This window comes from Atractosteus spatula, chromosome 13 (genome assembly GCF_055471065.1).
Source record: "Atractosteus spatula isolate fAtrSpa1 chromosome 13, fAtrSpa1.hap1, whole genome shotgun sequence".
Taxonomy (NCBI): domain Eukaryota; kingdom Metazoa; phylum Chordata; class Actinopteri; order Semionotiformes; family Lepisosteidae; genus Atractosteus; species Atractosteus spatula.
Genome location: NC_142718.1, coordinates 24,194,007 through 24,211,614, shown reverse-complemented (window position 1 = coordinate 24,211,614; position 17,608 = coordinate 24,194,007). Strand labels below are relative to the sequence as shown.

The 17,608-nt window shown below is 34.8% G+C and overlaps 1 protein-coding gene across 1 annotated transcript in view; it reads left to right on the top strand.

The window, feature by feature from the left end:
* LOC148821919 (titin-like) overlaps positions 1 to 17,608 on the top strand; it is a 169,369-nt gene that overhangs the window by 65,133 nt on the left and 86,628 nt on the right. Inside the window, exons 78-104 of the mRNA XM_088929988.1 lie at positions 167 to 247; positions 1,638 to 1,757; positions 2,369 to 2,482; positions 2,996 to 3,079; positions 3,425 to 3,550; positions 3,803 to 4,735; positions 5,142 to 5,225; positions 5,651 to 5,734; positions 5,888 to 5,971; positions 6,276 to 6,347; positions 6,615 to 6,692; positions 6,813 to 6,908; positions 8,671 to 8,718; positions 9,038 to 11,158; positions 11,595 to 11,645; positions 12,488 to 12,883; positions 13,113 to 13,382; positions 13,509 to 13,784; positions 13,874 to 14,013; positions 14,280 to 14,406; positions 14,500 to 14,766; positions 15,191 to 15,457; positions 15,612 to 15,875; positions 15,999 to 16,138; positions 16,737 to 16,863; positions 16,961 to 17,227; positions 17,341 to 17,607. Of these exons, the coding sequence (XP_088786114.1) occupies positions 167 to 247; positions 1,638 to 1,757; positions 2,369 to 2,482; positions 2,996 to 3,079; positions 3,425 to 3,550; positions 3,803 to 4,735; positions 5,142 to 5,225; positions 5,651 to 5,734; positions 5,888 to 5,971; positions 6,276 to 6,347; positions 6,615 to 6,692; positions 6,813 to 6,908; positions 8,671 to 8,718; positions 9,038 to 11,158; positions 11,595 to 11,645; positions 12,488 to 12,883; positions 13,113 to 13,382; positions 13,509 to 13,784; positions 13,874 to 14,013; positions 14,280 to 14,406; positions 14,500 to 14,766; positions 15,191 to 15,457; positions 15,612 to 15,875; positions 15,999 to 16,138; positions 16,737 to 16,863; positions 16,961 to 17,227; positions 17,341 to 17,607 (6,984 nt within the window). The remainder of the gene's footprint in view (positions 1 to 166; positions 248 to 1,637; positions 1,758 to 2,368; positions 2,483 to 2,995; positions 3,080 to 3,424; positions 3,551 to 3,802; positions 4,736 to 5,141; positions 5,226 to 5,650; positions 5,735 to 5,887; positions 5,972 to 6,275; positions 6,348 to 6,614; positions 6,693 to 6,812; positions 6,909 to 8,670; positions 8,719 to 9,037; positions 11,159 to 11,594; positions 11,646 to 12,487; positions 12,884 to 13,112; positions 13,383 to 13,508; positions 13,785 to 13,873; positions 14,014 to 14,279; positions 14,407 to 14,499; positions 14,767 to 15,190; positions 15,458 to 15,611; positions 15,876 to 15,998; positions 16,139 to 16,736; positions 16,864 to 16,960; positions 17,228 to 17,340; position 17,608) is intronic.

Sequence of the window (17,608 nt, the reverse complement as noted above, 5' to 3'; positions counted from 1 at the left end):
AAGTACCAGTAGCTAAGATTTATTGCAATCTTCATTTTTTGTAAGATCTGTCGCTTCCCAGATGGAATCATTTCTTAATGTTACTTTTTTTTCTATATTGTATGTATGCATATACTATATATCTGGGTAATGTATGTCTAAAATACAAAAAAAATATTCTTTAAAGTTGCTGAGGAACCTAAGAAGCCAGTGCCTCCAAAACCAGAGCCAACTCCTGCTCCTCCAAAGGAGACCATTCCAACAAAAGGTATCGCTCAAAGGAGAAAATATTTCACAGTGCTTTGGGGTTTTTAATAAAGACCCCTGTACACACGTTGCCTTCTTTTGTCTTTTGTGCAACCCGTGACTAATTGCTTCAGCATTCTTAAATGTTCTTTATTTAAATAGGGCTATTAAAATAGCCCTCAAATGTGTTTGTGAAAAGTGTGTAGGTGTTGCTATGTCAAAGTACGTCATTGTTGGTTATTATGTATTCTGTTTATTTACCTTGAGTTACAAAATTTAGAACATTGTCAAGATCTTCAAAATATATCTTGAATTCAAGTGCGTATTTAATGGTTAATGGTTCATAAACTAATTCAAAAAGTGCACTGAATACTTTTGTGCATATACAGTAGATGATTTATTCATATTCTTTAATAAATATGTACAAAACCAAAGACGTGACTGAGCTTTGAAGTATGAAAGCCATATACAGTATCTTTTAAAATTAAATGCAGAAATTTAAACATTCAGATTAAGGCAATGAATATACCGATCCTTTTTATTTTTTATGTTTGTCTTGAGTACTCTTGTTGTCTGTTAGTAATGTTTTGTAAAGAATTGTCTGTGAGCTGTCTTCAAAATACACTCTTTTGTCTTCTTTTCTGTCATCCCTAGTCTTATGTCTTTGTCTGACAGCATTAGGCTGGTTCTGTGGCTTTTTTGTTATATTAAAAAAGACTTTTTGTGTTTGTGTTGAAAAGGAATCTCTAACTTACATTAACTGCCATTTTCATTGGACATACAAGTACCAGTATTGAACTAATGGGAGAAAGTTTAAAGCTTGATAATCTCTACCACTGATCACTTACTGTATAAAGACTACATCTCTTTTAGTATTATTGCTTAGTCCAGTTCAAGTTTGCAGTAAGCCAGTACTGCAGGTAATTGGCACAAGGCCGGATACACCCTGCAAGGCAATCCATTGCAGGGAACACACACAATTGAGAATCTAGATACACACTTAGGCAACATGACATGTGTGAAGAAACTGGAGGACTTGGTGAAATCCACTTAACCGTATCATATAATGCAAACTGCACACCAGGCCAAATTTGAATCCAGGACCGAAGAACGCTTATACAACAATTCAACATCACATGCCATCCTCTTCTGTATACTGTAGCTCAGAATAGTAGGTATCGACACATGATATTAAGTTCTTGAATACAACTTATAATAATACAGTACACTTTTTATACTTTTTCACAGTGTAAACATGTGATGTGATGTTGTGTATGTTTGTTAGGACAATGCCATGTTGTATTAAAATATTTGTACCTTTGGTGTATATGTGTCTATATGTTGCATGTTCCACTCCATCTCTTAACACTACAATTATATGCATTAAGCTTAATTTGAAATGTTCTTTAAAGTGCCAGAAGTTACCAGGAAGCCTGAAGTTACTGCTGAAGTTGCTGTTCCTAAAAAAGAGGAGATTCTTCCTAAGAAGGAGGTAGCCCCTCCTAGGAAAGAAGAGGTTGCTCCAGTAAAAGGTATTTGAAAAGCAGTTGTAAGGAGCTTTTTAATATGGTCTGCGGTAATGCAAGCTCTTGCAGTGCAGTCTTTTAGTTTGCTGCTTCCTTCCATTTGTGTTGCTTTCATCTTTTATAGATGTTTATTACTTTATTAAAGTGCTTGCTTTCTAGAAAATGCAGAATCTCACTGTAACAGAAAAAGTAGTGTTTGTGCTCCGTACAGTTACTGTTGGAAATGTTACATTGTTATTCTTTAGCTCTGTGTCCAGTGTTCATTGTCATTCTTGGCTAATGTCCATTAAGTGTCAGTCTTGGTTTTGTTACCTCATGAATGTGATAAAACTCATATGTGATTCATGTCATTCTTATTTGTTGAGTTTGTTTCATTTATATGATAAAGTTTATATGTGGTTCATGTCTTTGTAAATTGGACCATTCTATCATATTTGTCTTCTACTAAAAAAACAGGCTTTAATATGCCTGCCATTATGGAAAGAGTGGCATGTGCAGAAAAAAAAGTCCATGCATTTGCTTGTAGAATGGACAAGATGGCTTACAGTACATTCTTATAAGAATCTCAACATGCATCTGTGAATGTCCAAAAAGGAAAATTAAAATGTTCTTTAAAGTTTCTGAGGAGCCAAAGAAGCCAGCACCTGCAAGGCGAGAGCCAGTTAGCAAGCCAGAGCCAGAGCCAAAGCCAACTCCTCCACCTCGAAAGGAGGAGGCCGTTCCAACAAAAGGTATACATCAACTTTCGTCTTGAAGGGTCATAAATTCATGTTTTGTTTGATTTGTATTTTGTGTTCTTATTGACAAAGTACTTCAGGCATCTTAAAGTTTTTTTTTTAATTCTGTTTTTTGTCACTGGTTTGTTCCCGTTATTCCCGTTATGTCAATTTGTCTGTGTGTTTTGTTTGGTTATCCGAAGTTCCTCAAAATAAATGAAATCAATCTTTGAAAAAAAATCTTTGCTTCAGAATGTATAAAGAAAATCCACATATTTTTACATTTAATTTAAATATGCCCTTGGAAGGGACTATTTATACGCAGTGTATAAATTCTGCAAAACAGAATTTGACTTGACCCTTTTTTTCTACACATAGACTTTTGTTTTTTTTTTATCCTAGCATAAGTTAAATCTTTACATTAAAGTCTTGTCAAATCTTGTAAGAAAAATGTTTCTGTCCAAGTTATTGTCATGTTTTGTTTTTATATGTCCATTAATAATGTCTTGTACTTCAATATCTTTAAAGCACCTGAAATTAAACAGAAAGAAGCACCTGTAGAAAAAGTCCCCATCATTGTACCTAAAGTGGAGGAAAGGGCACCTATCAAAGGTATCCAAAAGTGATCGTCAAAACACCATCTTTTCTTCTTTCATTTTTGTTTATGTACTCTTTGTGTGTCGTTGTTGTACAGTTGGTCAGTTTTATCTATATGTCTTAAAAACATGGTCCACATTTAAATGACATACTGTATACAACAGATAAATGAGATAATGAATTTCTTTATTATTTTCATTAGTAACTATAATGGTATAACACAGTGTATTTTGTACTTTTGTCATTCATTACCCTTCCCTGTCTTTTGGAATTGTTTGTGTATCTTGTCTGTGTCTCATTCTTACATTTATTTATGAGCACAACTGTGTGCTGAAAGCTACATGTAATTATTCTTTGAAGTGCCAGAAGTTGTCACGAAGCCTGAGAAAATTGAACCTGCTGTGCCCATTCCTAAAAAAGAGGAAGCTCTTCCCATTCCTAAAAAAGAGGAAGCTGTTCCAAAGAAAGACGTTCCTCCAATGAAAGGTATTTGAAGTTTAGCTCTAGAACTCTTCTGTTCTTATACAAGCTGTTGCTTTTTTACAATCTTGAGAATTGTTTTATCAATGGTCTTATGAGTAGCTGTCACAAATTACCCAAATGTGCAATAGTAAATTGCTCTTTATTTGTCCCTTTTATTATATACCTATTGTTTGTGTTGTATGTTGAGTAAAAATATCTGATTTCTTTGGTAGCACTATACAGTGCTTTAAGTTAAATTTCAAATATTCTTTAAAGTGTTGGAAGTCCCCAAGAAGCCTGAACAACTTGCTGTGACTATTGCTAAGACAGAGGAGAGAACTGCAAAGAGAGAAGAAGTGTCATACATGAAAGATGAGATTTCTGTAAAGCAAGAAGTTTTTCTCCAGAAAGAATTTCCTGTCCAGAGAGAGGAGATTTCATTCCAGAAAAGGGAATCTCTCAAAAGAGAGGAGCTAATAGTTACAAAAGACGATATTTCATTCAAGGAAGAGGAGACTCCTATCACTAAGGTAGTGATTTCACACAAGAAAGAAGAAATTCCTTTGAAGAAAGCAGAAATTCCTGTCAGCAAAGAAGAAGTTTCTCTGATTTCATACAAGAAAGAAGAAGTTCCTTTGAAGAAAGCAGAAATTCCTGTCAGCAAAGAAGAAGTTTCTCTGATTTCATACAAGAAAGAAGAAATTCCTTTGAAAAAAGCAGAAATTCCTGTCAGCAAAGAAGAAGTTTCTCTGATTTCATACAAGAAAGAAGAAATTCCTTTGAAAAAAGCAGAAATTTCTGTCAGCAAAAAAGAAGTTTCTCTTAAAAAAGAAGAGGCTTATTTCAAGAAAGAGGAGGTATCGTTTAAAGAAGTTTCTCTTAAGAAAGATGTTCTGCCTAGGAAGGTAGAAATTGCCACTGAAGCATATAAAATTTTACCTAAAATAGAAGACCTTCCTCCAAAGAAAGAAGAAATAATAGTCAAAACTGAAGACATTCATATGGAAGAAGCTGCACCTAAAAAAGACATTCCTACTAGAAAAGATGAAATCGCACTGAAGATAAGGGAAAGAGTGCCTAAAATCGAAGAAGTCGCTCCTAAAATAGAGGAAATTGCTCCAAAGAAAGCCATCCTTGTCAAAAAGGAAGAAATACCACCAGAAAAAGAGAGAATCACTCCAAAGAAAGAGATGGTAGCTCCAGTGAAAGGTACTCATTAAAGCACCTTGAAGAAAAACATTTCATTCCACGCTGTGATGCAAATAATTCATTTACTTCATCATTCCATTGCCTCTTTACACAAAAGCAAATATTTCTCTATAATGTGTCTTGTTGCATTTGCTGTGGTTGTTACACAATGCAGTGAATAAAAACTGATCTTAACATTTTGTTTGAAATGAAACAATAGCATGTTCTTACAAGTCGTAAACCATGTTGTCTTTTGTTTTTGTCTTACATGTTTGTGGAACTACTGTGTTTTGTCTCATCACATTTTCATGTAACAATCAAACCATCATTCTATGTTCTGTTCAGTTATTCTTTAATGTTGCTGTGTGTTCTGTGTTTCAATCTTCTTATGCTTCTCTGTAAAATTTTACATAATGTTTCTATAAAGTGTCTGAACCAGAAAAGAAGACCATTCCTGAGATACCTGAACAAGTCTATGTTTCAATCAAAGAAGAAGCTACTCTACGAAAAGGTACAGAAAATGCACTTGGGACACTCTTTGAAAACAATCAAAAATCTTTCTCTCTTGACTTGTTCTTGTGTTCATGTCATGTTTATTTAGTGTATGTTTGCCTATGTGTTTGTGTTCAGTTCTCTTAACTATTAAACTACTTGAACAAAAGTTTCAATCTAAAGTAAAAAAAAATATTGGAAGTGTGTGTAAAGTGTAAATCCACACAAGAAGCTCAAGTACTTTTGATTTCTCCCAAAACATAGAGTGTTCCTGCAAGCAAAGGTACAGAGTGTGTTAAATCTTTGTCTTTGTCTTTGTTCTTCATGTACAAATGTCTCTTATTTTGTCTAATATGTCTTAAACGTTAAATCTTTTTTTCTCTTGAAACAGTAGCTATTTCTGAATATTTTTTATTTAACTAAAAATATAAATGTTCTTTCAAGTGCCAGAAGAGGTAGGGAAGATCACTCCTGAAAAACCAAAACCACCAGTGCAACGCAAAGAAGAGAAAATACCAACAGTGCCAGGTATTCAATATTTTTACACCCTTCATTTTCATTCATTTATCATTACTCGACTGTAATTAATGGTCCTAAAGAAAACTGAATATTAAGTCATACATGTTCCATGCAATATCTATAGAAAAATATCTTAAATGACAATCCATTCACTTATTTAAGTTCCGGAGCTGAGAAAGAAGCCTGTGATTGAAGAAGTTACAAAAGTACGTGTTCCAGAAAAGGAAGAAATAACACTTAAAAAAGGTATAAAACACCTACCCTTTCTCTTGATTTCTTTCTCATAAGCTCTTCCTCTACTAGAAAAATAATGCTGTCATTGTGTGTTAAGTAACTTGTTTTGCTTTATTTTATCTCTCAATGTTTTATGTTCTGCAATTTCAACTGAATTTCTTTGTGTTAGAAACAAACAACAGCAAAATCTTTGTACTGAATTCAGCTTCTTACACTGATCATCATTGTCACATCTGATTTCACTGCTCTAAAAATTCCAATTCATCATACAAATTTGAAAAAAGTTAATGAGAAACATGTTTTTAATCTACTGAAGATGTGAGAGCAGCTGTTTTTGAAGATGTTACTTCAGTCAGTGTTTCAAGACGAGAAGCCACACCAGTAAAAGGTATTTAATTTAGTAACATGAAAAATATCACTAACCCCTACATTATCCATACCATTTTGAATTTACAAACATTAGCAACTTTCTTCATTTTAGTTACATTTGACATTCACAATAACTTTGTCTGTATTTATGTGCATTATGCTGTTTTATCTTTGTTATTGTTCAATGTTGTTCATGTCTTCATGCTTCCGTGCTAAAATGTGTTCCATACCTCTGTTGTTATCTTTTGTAAACTTGCTATAAATAAAAACCACACTCTCTTTAAAGTTCATGAACCTACAAAGAAGGCTGAAAAATCTATTCCCATCACCAAGTTGGAAGCAGAAAAGATTGTACCAGAAAAAGGTATTGATGTCAACATCAAAATAAATACCTTATATTGGCAGCTTAAAATGATCATTTACTTTAACAATTGTAATGTAATTTTCCTTTTGATTCTGAAAACCAATTAATATGTTTTCAAAGTTCCAACACCTTCCAAGATGAAAGTATCAGAGCCAGTGGCACCAGAACCTGTGCCCATAAAAGAGGAGGAAAAATCACTGGTTAAACCAGTAAAAGGTACTTTGTGTTTGGCAGTCCGTTATTCATTCTTCATGGTTTTGCTACTTCTTATCTTCATTTGTTTAGAGGTATTAAACTCTTACTTACCAATCTAATCATCTTCATTGCTTCATTCTGGATTTGAAATACTCGTTTTAACACAAACACTATTCTTTGATCCCCTTCTTTGGTACATTATGTGTCATCTTTGGAATCCTTTTATTAATGATGTTTGTATAAATTGTCTGTTGTGTCAATATTTTACTAACCAGCAATGTGTCATTGTCTTAAAATTGTCTAAGCACAATTTCCTTACATGCTTCTTTATAAATATGTTTTTTGACTGTCCTTTTATGTCCTTGTCAGTATACTGTATGTTAAAAAACCTACCACATGTATTGTATTCAATTTTTGTCTTTGGATGATATTATTAAGAGTTAACTTTAAAAGATGTAGACTGAACTAGTCACTAGTTACAGAATTAAAGTGCAGAAAGTAAAGAAGTACAAAGACTCTTTAATTACTTTGGGGCTGTAATGATTATTTCCATCTTGAAAAGTTCATTTTTGGATACTTTTTTCAAAGTCTTTCTTACAGAGCCATAATTTTAAAAATCATTGGATTGTGTCTTTGGTATTGTGTAATCCAGTCCGGTGTTGTCTGTTGAGTTGATTATCTCAAGCAGAGAGCAAAGAAAAGTGCTCATGGTATAAATATGTGGCACGATAGTGCAATTTTTGATATTCTGTCAAACACCTCCACATATTACCAAGCTGAAATGAAATACCTAAATTACATTTTTGATACCTCTTTGGTAGATATCTCCTTGATATACCAAAATATCTCTGTCTCCCTGGCAATAGCAGGAAAATCTAAAGGAATACTTTGCTTTATCACTTCAAAACAGAATCTGAAGATCACATTTTTGATTTGCCCAGATTAATATTTATATGGATAGTCTCACCTCAAGAAAAGATTGACAACTGATTAGTTTCAATGATAAAAAAGATGATTTGATTTCATAAGCATGACTAAAATTTAGTCATTTGAGTCAGGGATAACAGAAAGAGATTAATTTGAATGTATTTTGATTAGGGTGTTGCTCATATAATCTTTTCAGATCCAGACATTCTCATCCTGTTTCTTTAAACTCTTAATTGTATTCAGATTACTTATTTGAGTTATGCACTTTGTGTTCAATATCACTAAAATATTTAGACTTTAATGCAATAAAGTGGAAAGAAAATGTTGCCTGCCCTTACATTAAGTGAGCATATTGTCTACCATTAATGCCTGGAGCTTAGCCTTTATCTTTAGGAGATGTGTTTGGCTGACACAAAAAACAATCATTTTAAATTCCAGGAATATTGTGAAGAAAATGGTTGAAGCAAATCAGCTATGCGTCAGTGAAAATAGAATCTCTTTACTTGATTTCAAGTGCATTAGTGGCTCTTATGCTCATTCCAAAACTTTGTACAAAGCAAGATTAACTAGATTAAATGTAACAGTAGCATTAGTAAGGTTTCATTAAATAAGTATCCTGGGACTAAACATGGTATTGAATCATTCAGAAGGTGGGTAATATCAGATATTACCAGTTCATAATACAGAGATTTACTTTTGGTCTGATTAATTGAGAGAATGACAGGATGAGGCTACCAGTACTGCACTCCATCTCACTATTCCAGACACTGAAATGAAATCAAGAATTTGGTTGAATATACATATATTCTTGTTGTATTTTTGCATTAATTAATTAATCTTTTAATTTCTATGATAGATGAGGAAAAGGGCCCTGTTACTGCTCCTGCACCAGAGAAGAAAAAAGGTATGGTGATCATCATCTTAGACACAATATAGCATCAATTATACTGGACATACTGTATTGTCTTATGTATTGAAGGAAATGTGTTGTTTCGTTGTTGTTCATAGTACTTAAATGTCCTTTAGTGTTTTTTGTGCTTATATGTACAATATCGTTGTTTGTGACTGAAAATGTATTGAGGTATGTGCGACACCTCAAAAGATGAATGGATTTTTGTTCTTTTGTGTCACAAAATATATGTTGTCCAATATTGTGTTTAATAGATTGTTCCCTGTTTGTAATTTTGAGATATATGTTTAATGTGAAAACTTTATCGCCTCAGAAAAACCAAGTGTGGCACCGACAATTCTTAAACAAAAAGGTAAAATCCACATGGAAGAAGAAGATAAGCTGGAAGTTCCAGTCTTAAAGAAAATGACCAAAATATCAAAGGAGAAGGAAAAAGAAGAAACAATAACTCTGAAAAAAGTCACTAAAGTACCTTCTGAAGAACTAACACCAGAATTAAGTATATCTTTTCAACAAGTCATGAGCACAGAAAAGTATGAGGAAGAAGAGTATCAACATGTGTCTCTCAAGAAAGTTGAAGTTATTCCAAAAAAGCCAGAACCTGAAAAGGAAGGTATAACACTGAAAAAGATTCCTTCAGGAATTTTAATAGAGCAAACTGAAACAGAACATGTAGAACTCAAAACAATTGCAAGCTATGAAACAGAGGAGCAAATTCAGACTTTTAAGCCTCCCAAAAGGGCTGGAAAAGTCACAAAACCAGAAGGAAAGGAGATTATAGAAGAAGTTCAACTTAAGAAAATTAAAAGAGACACCAAGGCAGAAGTTCCAGAGGAACCCATGGTACCTCTGAAGAAAATTGAGAAAATTTCCTTAGATGAAAAGGATAGAGAGAGGGATGCTCTAAAGAAAACTGCAAAACATCCCAAAACTGAGATCACCAAAGAACCTAGTTTAACTCTGGCAAAAGTGGAAAGAATTCCTACTCAGGAGAGGGAAATAGAAACAGTGACCCTGAAACCAATTGAAAAAGTATCAACACATGAGGAACCACCAGAAGTTGAGAAGCCAGGTATTCCGATTAAAAAAGGTGAGAGAATTCCAACTGGAGAAAAAGAAAAAGACATGGTAACTTTGAAAAAAGTTGACAGACCCCCAAAAGATGAAGTAGTTAAAGAACCTGCTATTCCACCCAAGAAAGTGGGAAAACTTCCCACAGAAGAAAAAGAAAAAGAAGATGTGACTCTAAAACCTCTGAAGAAAATCCCAAAAGATGAAAAACCCAAAGAACCAGATACAGATTTAACAAAGGTGAAAAGAGTTCCAACACTGGAAAAGGAAAGAGAAACAGTGAAATTGATACCCGTTCCAAAGTTGCCTAAGGAAGTATCACCTGTTCACACTGATGAAGTTGGTAAAAAGTTTAAAAAAGAAGAAAAAATTCCTATTGAAGCAAAGGAAAAAGAGCCTATGTTATTTAAAAGAGGAGAAAAGGTTCCTAAAGATGAAGTGCCCCTGGAAGCAGGTATAACATTAAAGAAAGTAGAAAAAATCCCCACAGGAGAGGGAGAAAAAGAACCAGTGGCCCTAAAAAAGCATGACCGAGTCCTAATAGATGGAATACCAAAGGAGCCTGGTTTGTTTTTGAAGAAAGTTGAAAGAATTCCAACACAGGAAAAGGAAAAAGAACACGTTCCTCTTCAAAAACCTGAGCTGAAGAAAACGGAATCACCACGTGAACATGTACCAATAAAAGAACCTGAAAAGGTACAGAAAGGTGTAAAGGAGAAACCAGAAATTATACCAATAGAAGAAAAAACAGCTCCTAAAGTTATTCCTCTAACAAAAGGTAAGAGTCCAAAGGAGGAGGAAAAGCCTGTACAGCTAAAGAAGGTGGGACATGTGCCCAAAGAAGTAGATGAAAAAGACAAAGAAATACCACTTAAGCACATGGAGCTCGGTATACCAGGAATAGAAATGAAAAAGACTCCTTCCCCTAAAATTGTGGGAAAGCCAAAAGTTATAGAATCCATTCCTCTGGAGCGCAAACCAAGTGCAGATGTTGCCAAAAAAACTGAAGAAAAACCTGCTGCGAAAGATTCTGTGGAGGATATTCCCATTCTACTCAAGAAAGCAGCAAAGAAAACCAAGTCTCCAGAAGAAATAGCTTCTCAGGTCCCACTTAAAATTGGCAAAGGGAAGGTACCAGTGATGAAAGAATTGTCTCCAGAAACTGTGCAGCTGAAGAAGATTCCTACACATTTAGAAGAAGAAGTCTTTGAAGAAGAGCCCGAAGAAGAGGAGGATGAAGAGGAAACTTGGGGATGGGAACTAGGTCCACGTGATTCATATACTTCATCGGAAGACTGGGATGAAAGTGCAGAAACAGAAGAGGGGGCTGTTGAGACTCCAGGAAAGCCAGGTGAAAGACGAGGTGAGACGGCTGCTGCAGCCCTTCACCACTGTCTGCCTCATATCCTGTGCTTCGGAAAAAGCAGTGTTTTACCCCAATAATCTCCATTTCGTCCGTTGTTTTAAAAAGATTCATGTTTGTCTTCCTTTGTCTTGCCTATGGTTGCATGATACCATATGTATTGTTTTTAAACAGTCTACGAATACTATTATTGTAAACATTAAACATTCCCATCAATAACAAGACTAAGGGCTATTAAGTCCTTAAATTGTATGTTACGTTGTGGTGTAACATTTCATTACATTAATATGTGGCATGAGGTGCTTTTCCCCATAATGTTTTATCTTTTTTATCCTCAACAAATGTCATGAATTTTGTACTCTGGTCTTTTCATACTGTTTTAACTTGACATTAACATTTTCAAGGAAATTAAAATAATGTTGCTATCTTGCTTCAGATGCAAAAGCACCCAGAGAGGAAGCTGGAAGGGGTAGAGGGCTACCAAAAGGTCAGAGAACCAGCCATTGCATGTTCACTGTCAATGATCGATGCATGCAAAAGTTATATCAACTTCAAATGTATTTCAAAATTACATAACAAGCAAGTACAGTACATCCCACTGTCTACATCATTAGTATATAGTAATAAGAAGTGCAATCCAGATCTTAGGGAACCATACATTAGAAACTTCACTTATACTATTACTCTGATAGAATTGTGGTTGATTTGCATGTAATCATCTGAAAATGTCATTCTGCTTTTCTTTGAGAGAAAACACATCAGACAGCATCATGGTGTTGAATGTAACAGTTTGCTTGCAATGTGCATTTTAAACTCACCTGTAGATATGAAATCCATAAATATTATAAATGATTTGGAATGTGTATGTAAATTGTTTATGCCTTTTAATGCGTCTTATTAACTTGTAACAAATACTCACAATTGATATTCAATGCAAATACAACCTTTTCTACATCTGTGTAAAAAAGGTATTACTTTTAATGACAAAAAATAAAGCTGTATTTTTTGCTGACAAATGTCTATCAAGAGTTCAGAAGAAAATAGTTGCAACCCCCCTCTCATTAAATTGGAATAACACTGTCTGAACTAAAGTGGATGAAAGTTGCCTTCTACTAAGGTTTGTGGTGCCGTGCATTGCTTTCTTGGATGGTTCCCGGAAGAACCTGGCTATGCTTTTCCTAAGGGCTTCTGTTTTCAATTGCTCTAATCGCATTTCCGGAATTTAAACTGAAAACCTGCATTTGGATGCATCATGCGAATTCATCGTCAGAGCATGCGCTGAATGAAAACAAATCAAAAAAAGGTAACGTCTTCAAATCTAAATTTTAGCGAGGCAAACACCGTCGCCTGGTGATGCAGATAGGAGGAGGCTAAGACCAGGAGCTGGGGGTGACAAACCTCCTGAGGAATCACCATTTGGATTCCAGCTCAAGGCTGTCCCACTGAAGTTTGTCAAGGAACTGAAAGACATTGTTTTGCAAGAGGCTGAGTCCATAGGGTCTTCAGCTGTTTTTGAGTGTCAGATCTCACCATCGACTGCTATCACCTCCTGGATGAAAGATGGAAGCAACCTAAGAGAAAGTCCAAAACACAAATTCACTTCAGACGGGAAGGATCGGAAGCTGAGTATTATTGATGTGCAACTTTCTGACACTGGAGAATACACTTGTGTAGCCAAGCTCGGCAATAAAGAAAAGACCTCTACAGCCAAACTCATTGTTGAAGGTATTTTCATTAAGCCCTGTTTAAAATCCATGCTAAAGATAAGTACTTCACCCCAAAGGGCATTGTGGCTCTCTACAAAATTGCTTATGTAAACATTAAAAAAATCTATAAAATTCAAACTAATTAATTGATAAATGGAAAATTTGGCTTGCTGCCGAAATGTGTTAGCCAAATATATTATTACTTTGCATATACAACTAACTGTATGCATGATTTACTCTATTTATAGAACTACCTGTTCGCTTTACAAAGACCCTTGAGGAAGAGTATTCAGTCATCAAAGGACAGCCTATGTACTTGACCTGTGAACTGAGTAAAGACAGAGATGTGATCTGGAAGAAGGATGGTGTGCCACTAAAGGAGATACCTGGCAAGCATGCAGTGAACGTCATTGGACTGCAGCGAGCTGTGACCATACAAGACGCTGATGATTCTGATGCTGGTGTTTACTCAGTGGAGACAGCTGACATCAAATGCCAAACAACTGTAAAAGTAATAGGTATGCATAACAAAAGATAAAATCCATTGTGTTTAGGAATTAACTACTTTTTCAATATCTTCTTTAAGGTATAGTTTTTCATTACTAGTTGTTATCTTGCTTAAAAGCATAACTTTTACCTTGTAGAAGTTATCCGAGATTGGTTGGTGAAACCCCTGAGAGATCAACATGTGAAACCCAAAGCGACTGCCAAGTTCACATGTGAGCTTATAAAGGACACACCAAATGTGAAATGGTTCAAAGGGGATGATGAAATCCCAGCAGAACCCAATGACAAGACTGAACCCTTGAAGGATGGAAATCAGCATGTTCTTCTTGTGAAGAATGCTACTCCAGAAGATGTTGGGGATTATGCCTTTGAGGTTGAAGGTCGCAGATATCCAGCTAAACTCACTCTTGGAGGTAAGTTAGGTAGTTTGTAAATATATGAAGTCTAATGCCTACTATTTTACATGTATGCCAGTTGATTAATTACTTGTGTTTTATTTTAGAACGTGAGGCTGAAATCCTGAAACCCCTGAAAAGTGTGGAGATCTATGAAAAAGAAAGTGCTAGCTTTGATACTGAAATTTCTGAGGAAGATATCCCAGGAGAATGGAAATTGAAAGGAGAAACTCTGCAGAGATCACCTGTAAGAGACTGACAGATTACAAATACATATATACTGTACCTTTGCTAACTTTAATGTGCTATTTTATTGAGCTGTATGTATTGAATCAGCTATTGATGATTTCTTATCTTACTTCTGTTTCATGCCAGGCCATAGTATACCTCTGTTACTTTGTGTGAAAGGTCTTTCATAGAATTTCAGCTGTTATTACAAAATAATTAGAATTTTTGTCATTGACATGTTATGTAGAATATATATATACATTTTAAGCCCTTTTTTCATTTCAGACTTGTGAGATCAAAGCAGAGGGTAAGAAACGTATGCTATCTCTGCACAATGTCCAAGTTGATCAAGCTGGTGAAATCACCTACCAAGCACTGAATGCCATCACTACTGCCATGCTTAAAGTCAAAGGTAAACAATTTTAAAAGTTATTGTTCTTTTATAATACCGGTGAGAAAAGGAAAAGTCCCTTGAAATGAAATTGATGTTTCTCTCCCACCTCAGAAATCGAACTGGACTTTGCAGTACCCTTGAAAGATGTCTCTGTGCCAGAGAAAAAGCAGGCAAAGTTTGAATGCCTTCTTACCAGGGAAGTTCCAAAGGTCATGTGGACCAAAGGTTCTGACATCATCAAGTCTGGTGATAAATTTCACACTATTGATGACGGAAAGAAGCATATATTGGTCATCAACAGCTGCACTTTTGACGATGAAGGAGATTATACAATTGAAGCTAATGGCAAAAAGTCAACAGCTAAACTTACCGTTGAAGGCAAGTGTTGCTTCACATACTGTATAAATACACTTTATAAATATGACATATAAAAACAGTATAAGGCTTATTAGGAAAAATGTAAATTTATTTTTTTAAAAGACTTGTTTGATAATAGTTAATAGATAATAGTATTCAAATGACTAAACTGTATATTTTGTTAGCACTTGACACAATGTTTTAGCAATTTAAATGCTTTAATTAGAGTAAGGATCTCTTATATTTTACTAGCTCGCAAACCTAATGTAGGCTGTTTGTTCTCTGTAATGGTACACTAATTAATTGAGTTTCCAGAAAGCTTCTTTATTTTAGGGCATACTGTACTCTAATAATACTAAATTATCAATGCTAAATCCTTTTTCCTGGTACAAATGTGACAGAGTGCCTTCATGGAGAACTAATTAAAAAAACTAATATGTTGCAGGCATAAGGCTGAAGTTCCTTAAACCATTAAAGGACCAAACTGTGAAGGAAGGTAAAACAGCTCGATTTGAAATTGAGCTGTCTCATGAGAATGTACCGGTGACCTGGTACAGGAATGAAAGAAAACTTCACCCAAGCAGAACAGTGCTTACCTCTGTAGATGGAAAGAAGCATATATTAGAAATCAAAGAAGTCACTCTAGATGACACTTGCCAGGTTAAGGCTGAAGCCCTTAGCCTTGCTACAGTGGGTAACCTGACTGTATTAGGTAATTTGTATTCTATTTTTTCCTTTTGCTTGTTAGTATTGTGTTTTGTAATTAATCTGTTTTGTGTATTTGTAGAAAAATATATACAATGCATATTTTGAGTTTATTTTATATACTTAGATCAGCCTGCATGACCATTCCTTTAATTTTCCAGAGGGTGATCCATACTTCACAGTTAAATTACAAGATTACACTGCAGTTGAGAAAGATGAGGTCATTTTGGACTGTGAGCTCAGCAAAGATGTTCCTGTGAAATGGTACAAGGATGGGAAGGAGATCAAAGCTTCAAAACTTGTAACTATTAAGACTGAAGGCAAAAGAAGGATTTTGTCTATCAAAAGAGTGGAAAACAAAGATAAGGGAGATTATGTATGTGACTGTGGGACAGACAAGACGATGGCAACTGTGAACATTGAGGGTAAGTGCTGAAGAATACAGTACATACTGTACCATTTTATTTTCTTATGAACAAATATTTCATGTGATATAGATGTACTTATTTATTTGGTGTAATTCCATTTTGCCAACTTCTCATTTACAGCTAGAGATATTAAGGTTGTTCGACCCTTGTATGGTGTGGAGCTCTTTGATGGGGAAACTGCACGTTTTGAAGTGGAAATCTCTGAAACCGATGTCCATCCTCAATGGAAGCTGAAGGGAGAAATCTTATCTCCCTCTCCGGTATGTGGCTTTTTATACATTTTTGAAGTTATTAAAAAAATATGGATCCATACTCAGACTATGATAATTTGGTAGAGATTACCAAGGACTATTTAGAGGTAGTAGTATTTGTGATTGTTACTTGTAAAAAGAAACACAAATTCATCCTACATTATTCTCTACTGAATAACAGATGTTTTATTATTTCTTTAGTATTATTTGTTTATTACAAGATAAATTATAATACATATTAATAATTAGAAATTTTAAGTGAATGTTGAGGAACGAAATTAGGTTGGTGAAGAGAATGATGATGAACTTCTTTAAACTGTGAGATAAAAATAGCAAGTCATGTGCAGGAATGCACAGCGAGATGGATTTTTATTTTGTATGAATAATATTAGATTTTTTTCTCAACTGCATTTCTTTTTTTTTTCTTAAACCAAGCCGCCAGCAATGGGATTATACTGTTGTGGAAAGAGAAACAAATATAAATTTTAAATGTAAATACTAAGTATAAAAAAGTTAGAAGCTGCTATTTTCTTTTTCAAAATTGTCTATTGTTTGTGGTCAAGCTGCATGCTTTATTTATCTCCATATCTTGTATGTGCATTCACAGGATGTTGAGATTATTGAAGACGGTGCCAAACATATCTTGACCTTGTACAACTGCAAAATACCCCAGTCTGGAGAAGTATCTTTCCAGGCAGCCAATGCTAAGTGTGCAGCCAATCTTAAAGTTAAAGGTGCTTTTCTTATTCCTTTTTAGCATGTTTCTAAGCTATTTTCAGTCTTATGATCAGAATTTTTATTATTATTTTCATTGTTGTTTTTAAAATACAGAGCTTCCACTCACCTTTATCACTCCTCTCAGTGATGTGAAAGTATATGAGAAAGATGAAGCTAGGTTCGAGTGTGAGGTCTCCAGGGAACCCAAAAGTTTCCGCTGGCTTAAAGGCACTCAGGAGGTGAAGGCGGATGATAAATTTGAAATTATTGCAGAAGGGAAGAGGCATTCTCTTGTTATAAAATCTGTTGCATTTGAAGATGAAGCAAAGTACATGTTTGAAGCTGAAGATAAAAGAACAAGTGGGAAATTAATAATCCAAGGTAAACTGCAATTGAGATTTTACTCTGCATGGTTTTATTTGTGTATTCTGCCATTTAAAGAGTAATTGAATGAAACTACAATTTCATTTTCATCCTTTCTCATAACATTTTAGGAATCCGTCTTGAATTTATCAAGCCTATCAAAGATGTCACAGTAAAGGAGCGTGAGACTGCAGAATTCAGTGTTGAGCTTTCACATGAGAAGATCCAAGTTACTTGGTATAAGAATGACACACGTCTACATCCCAGCAAAGTCATACATATGACAGATGAAGGCAAGGTCCACACACTTGCCTTTAAGGAGGTGTCCATTGATGACACATCCCTCATTAAAGTGGAGGCAATGGGCAAAAGCTCAGAGGCTAAACTCACTGTCCTCGG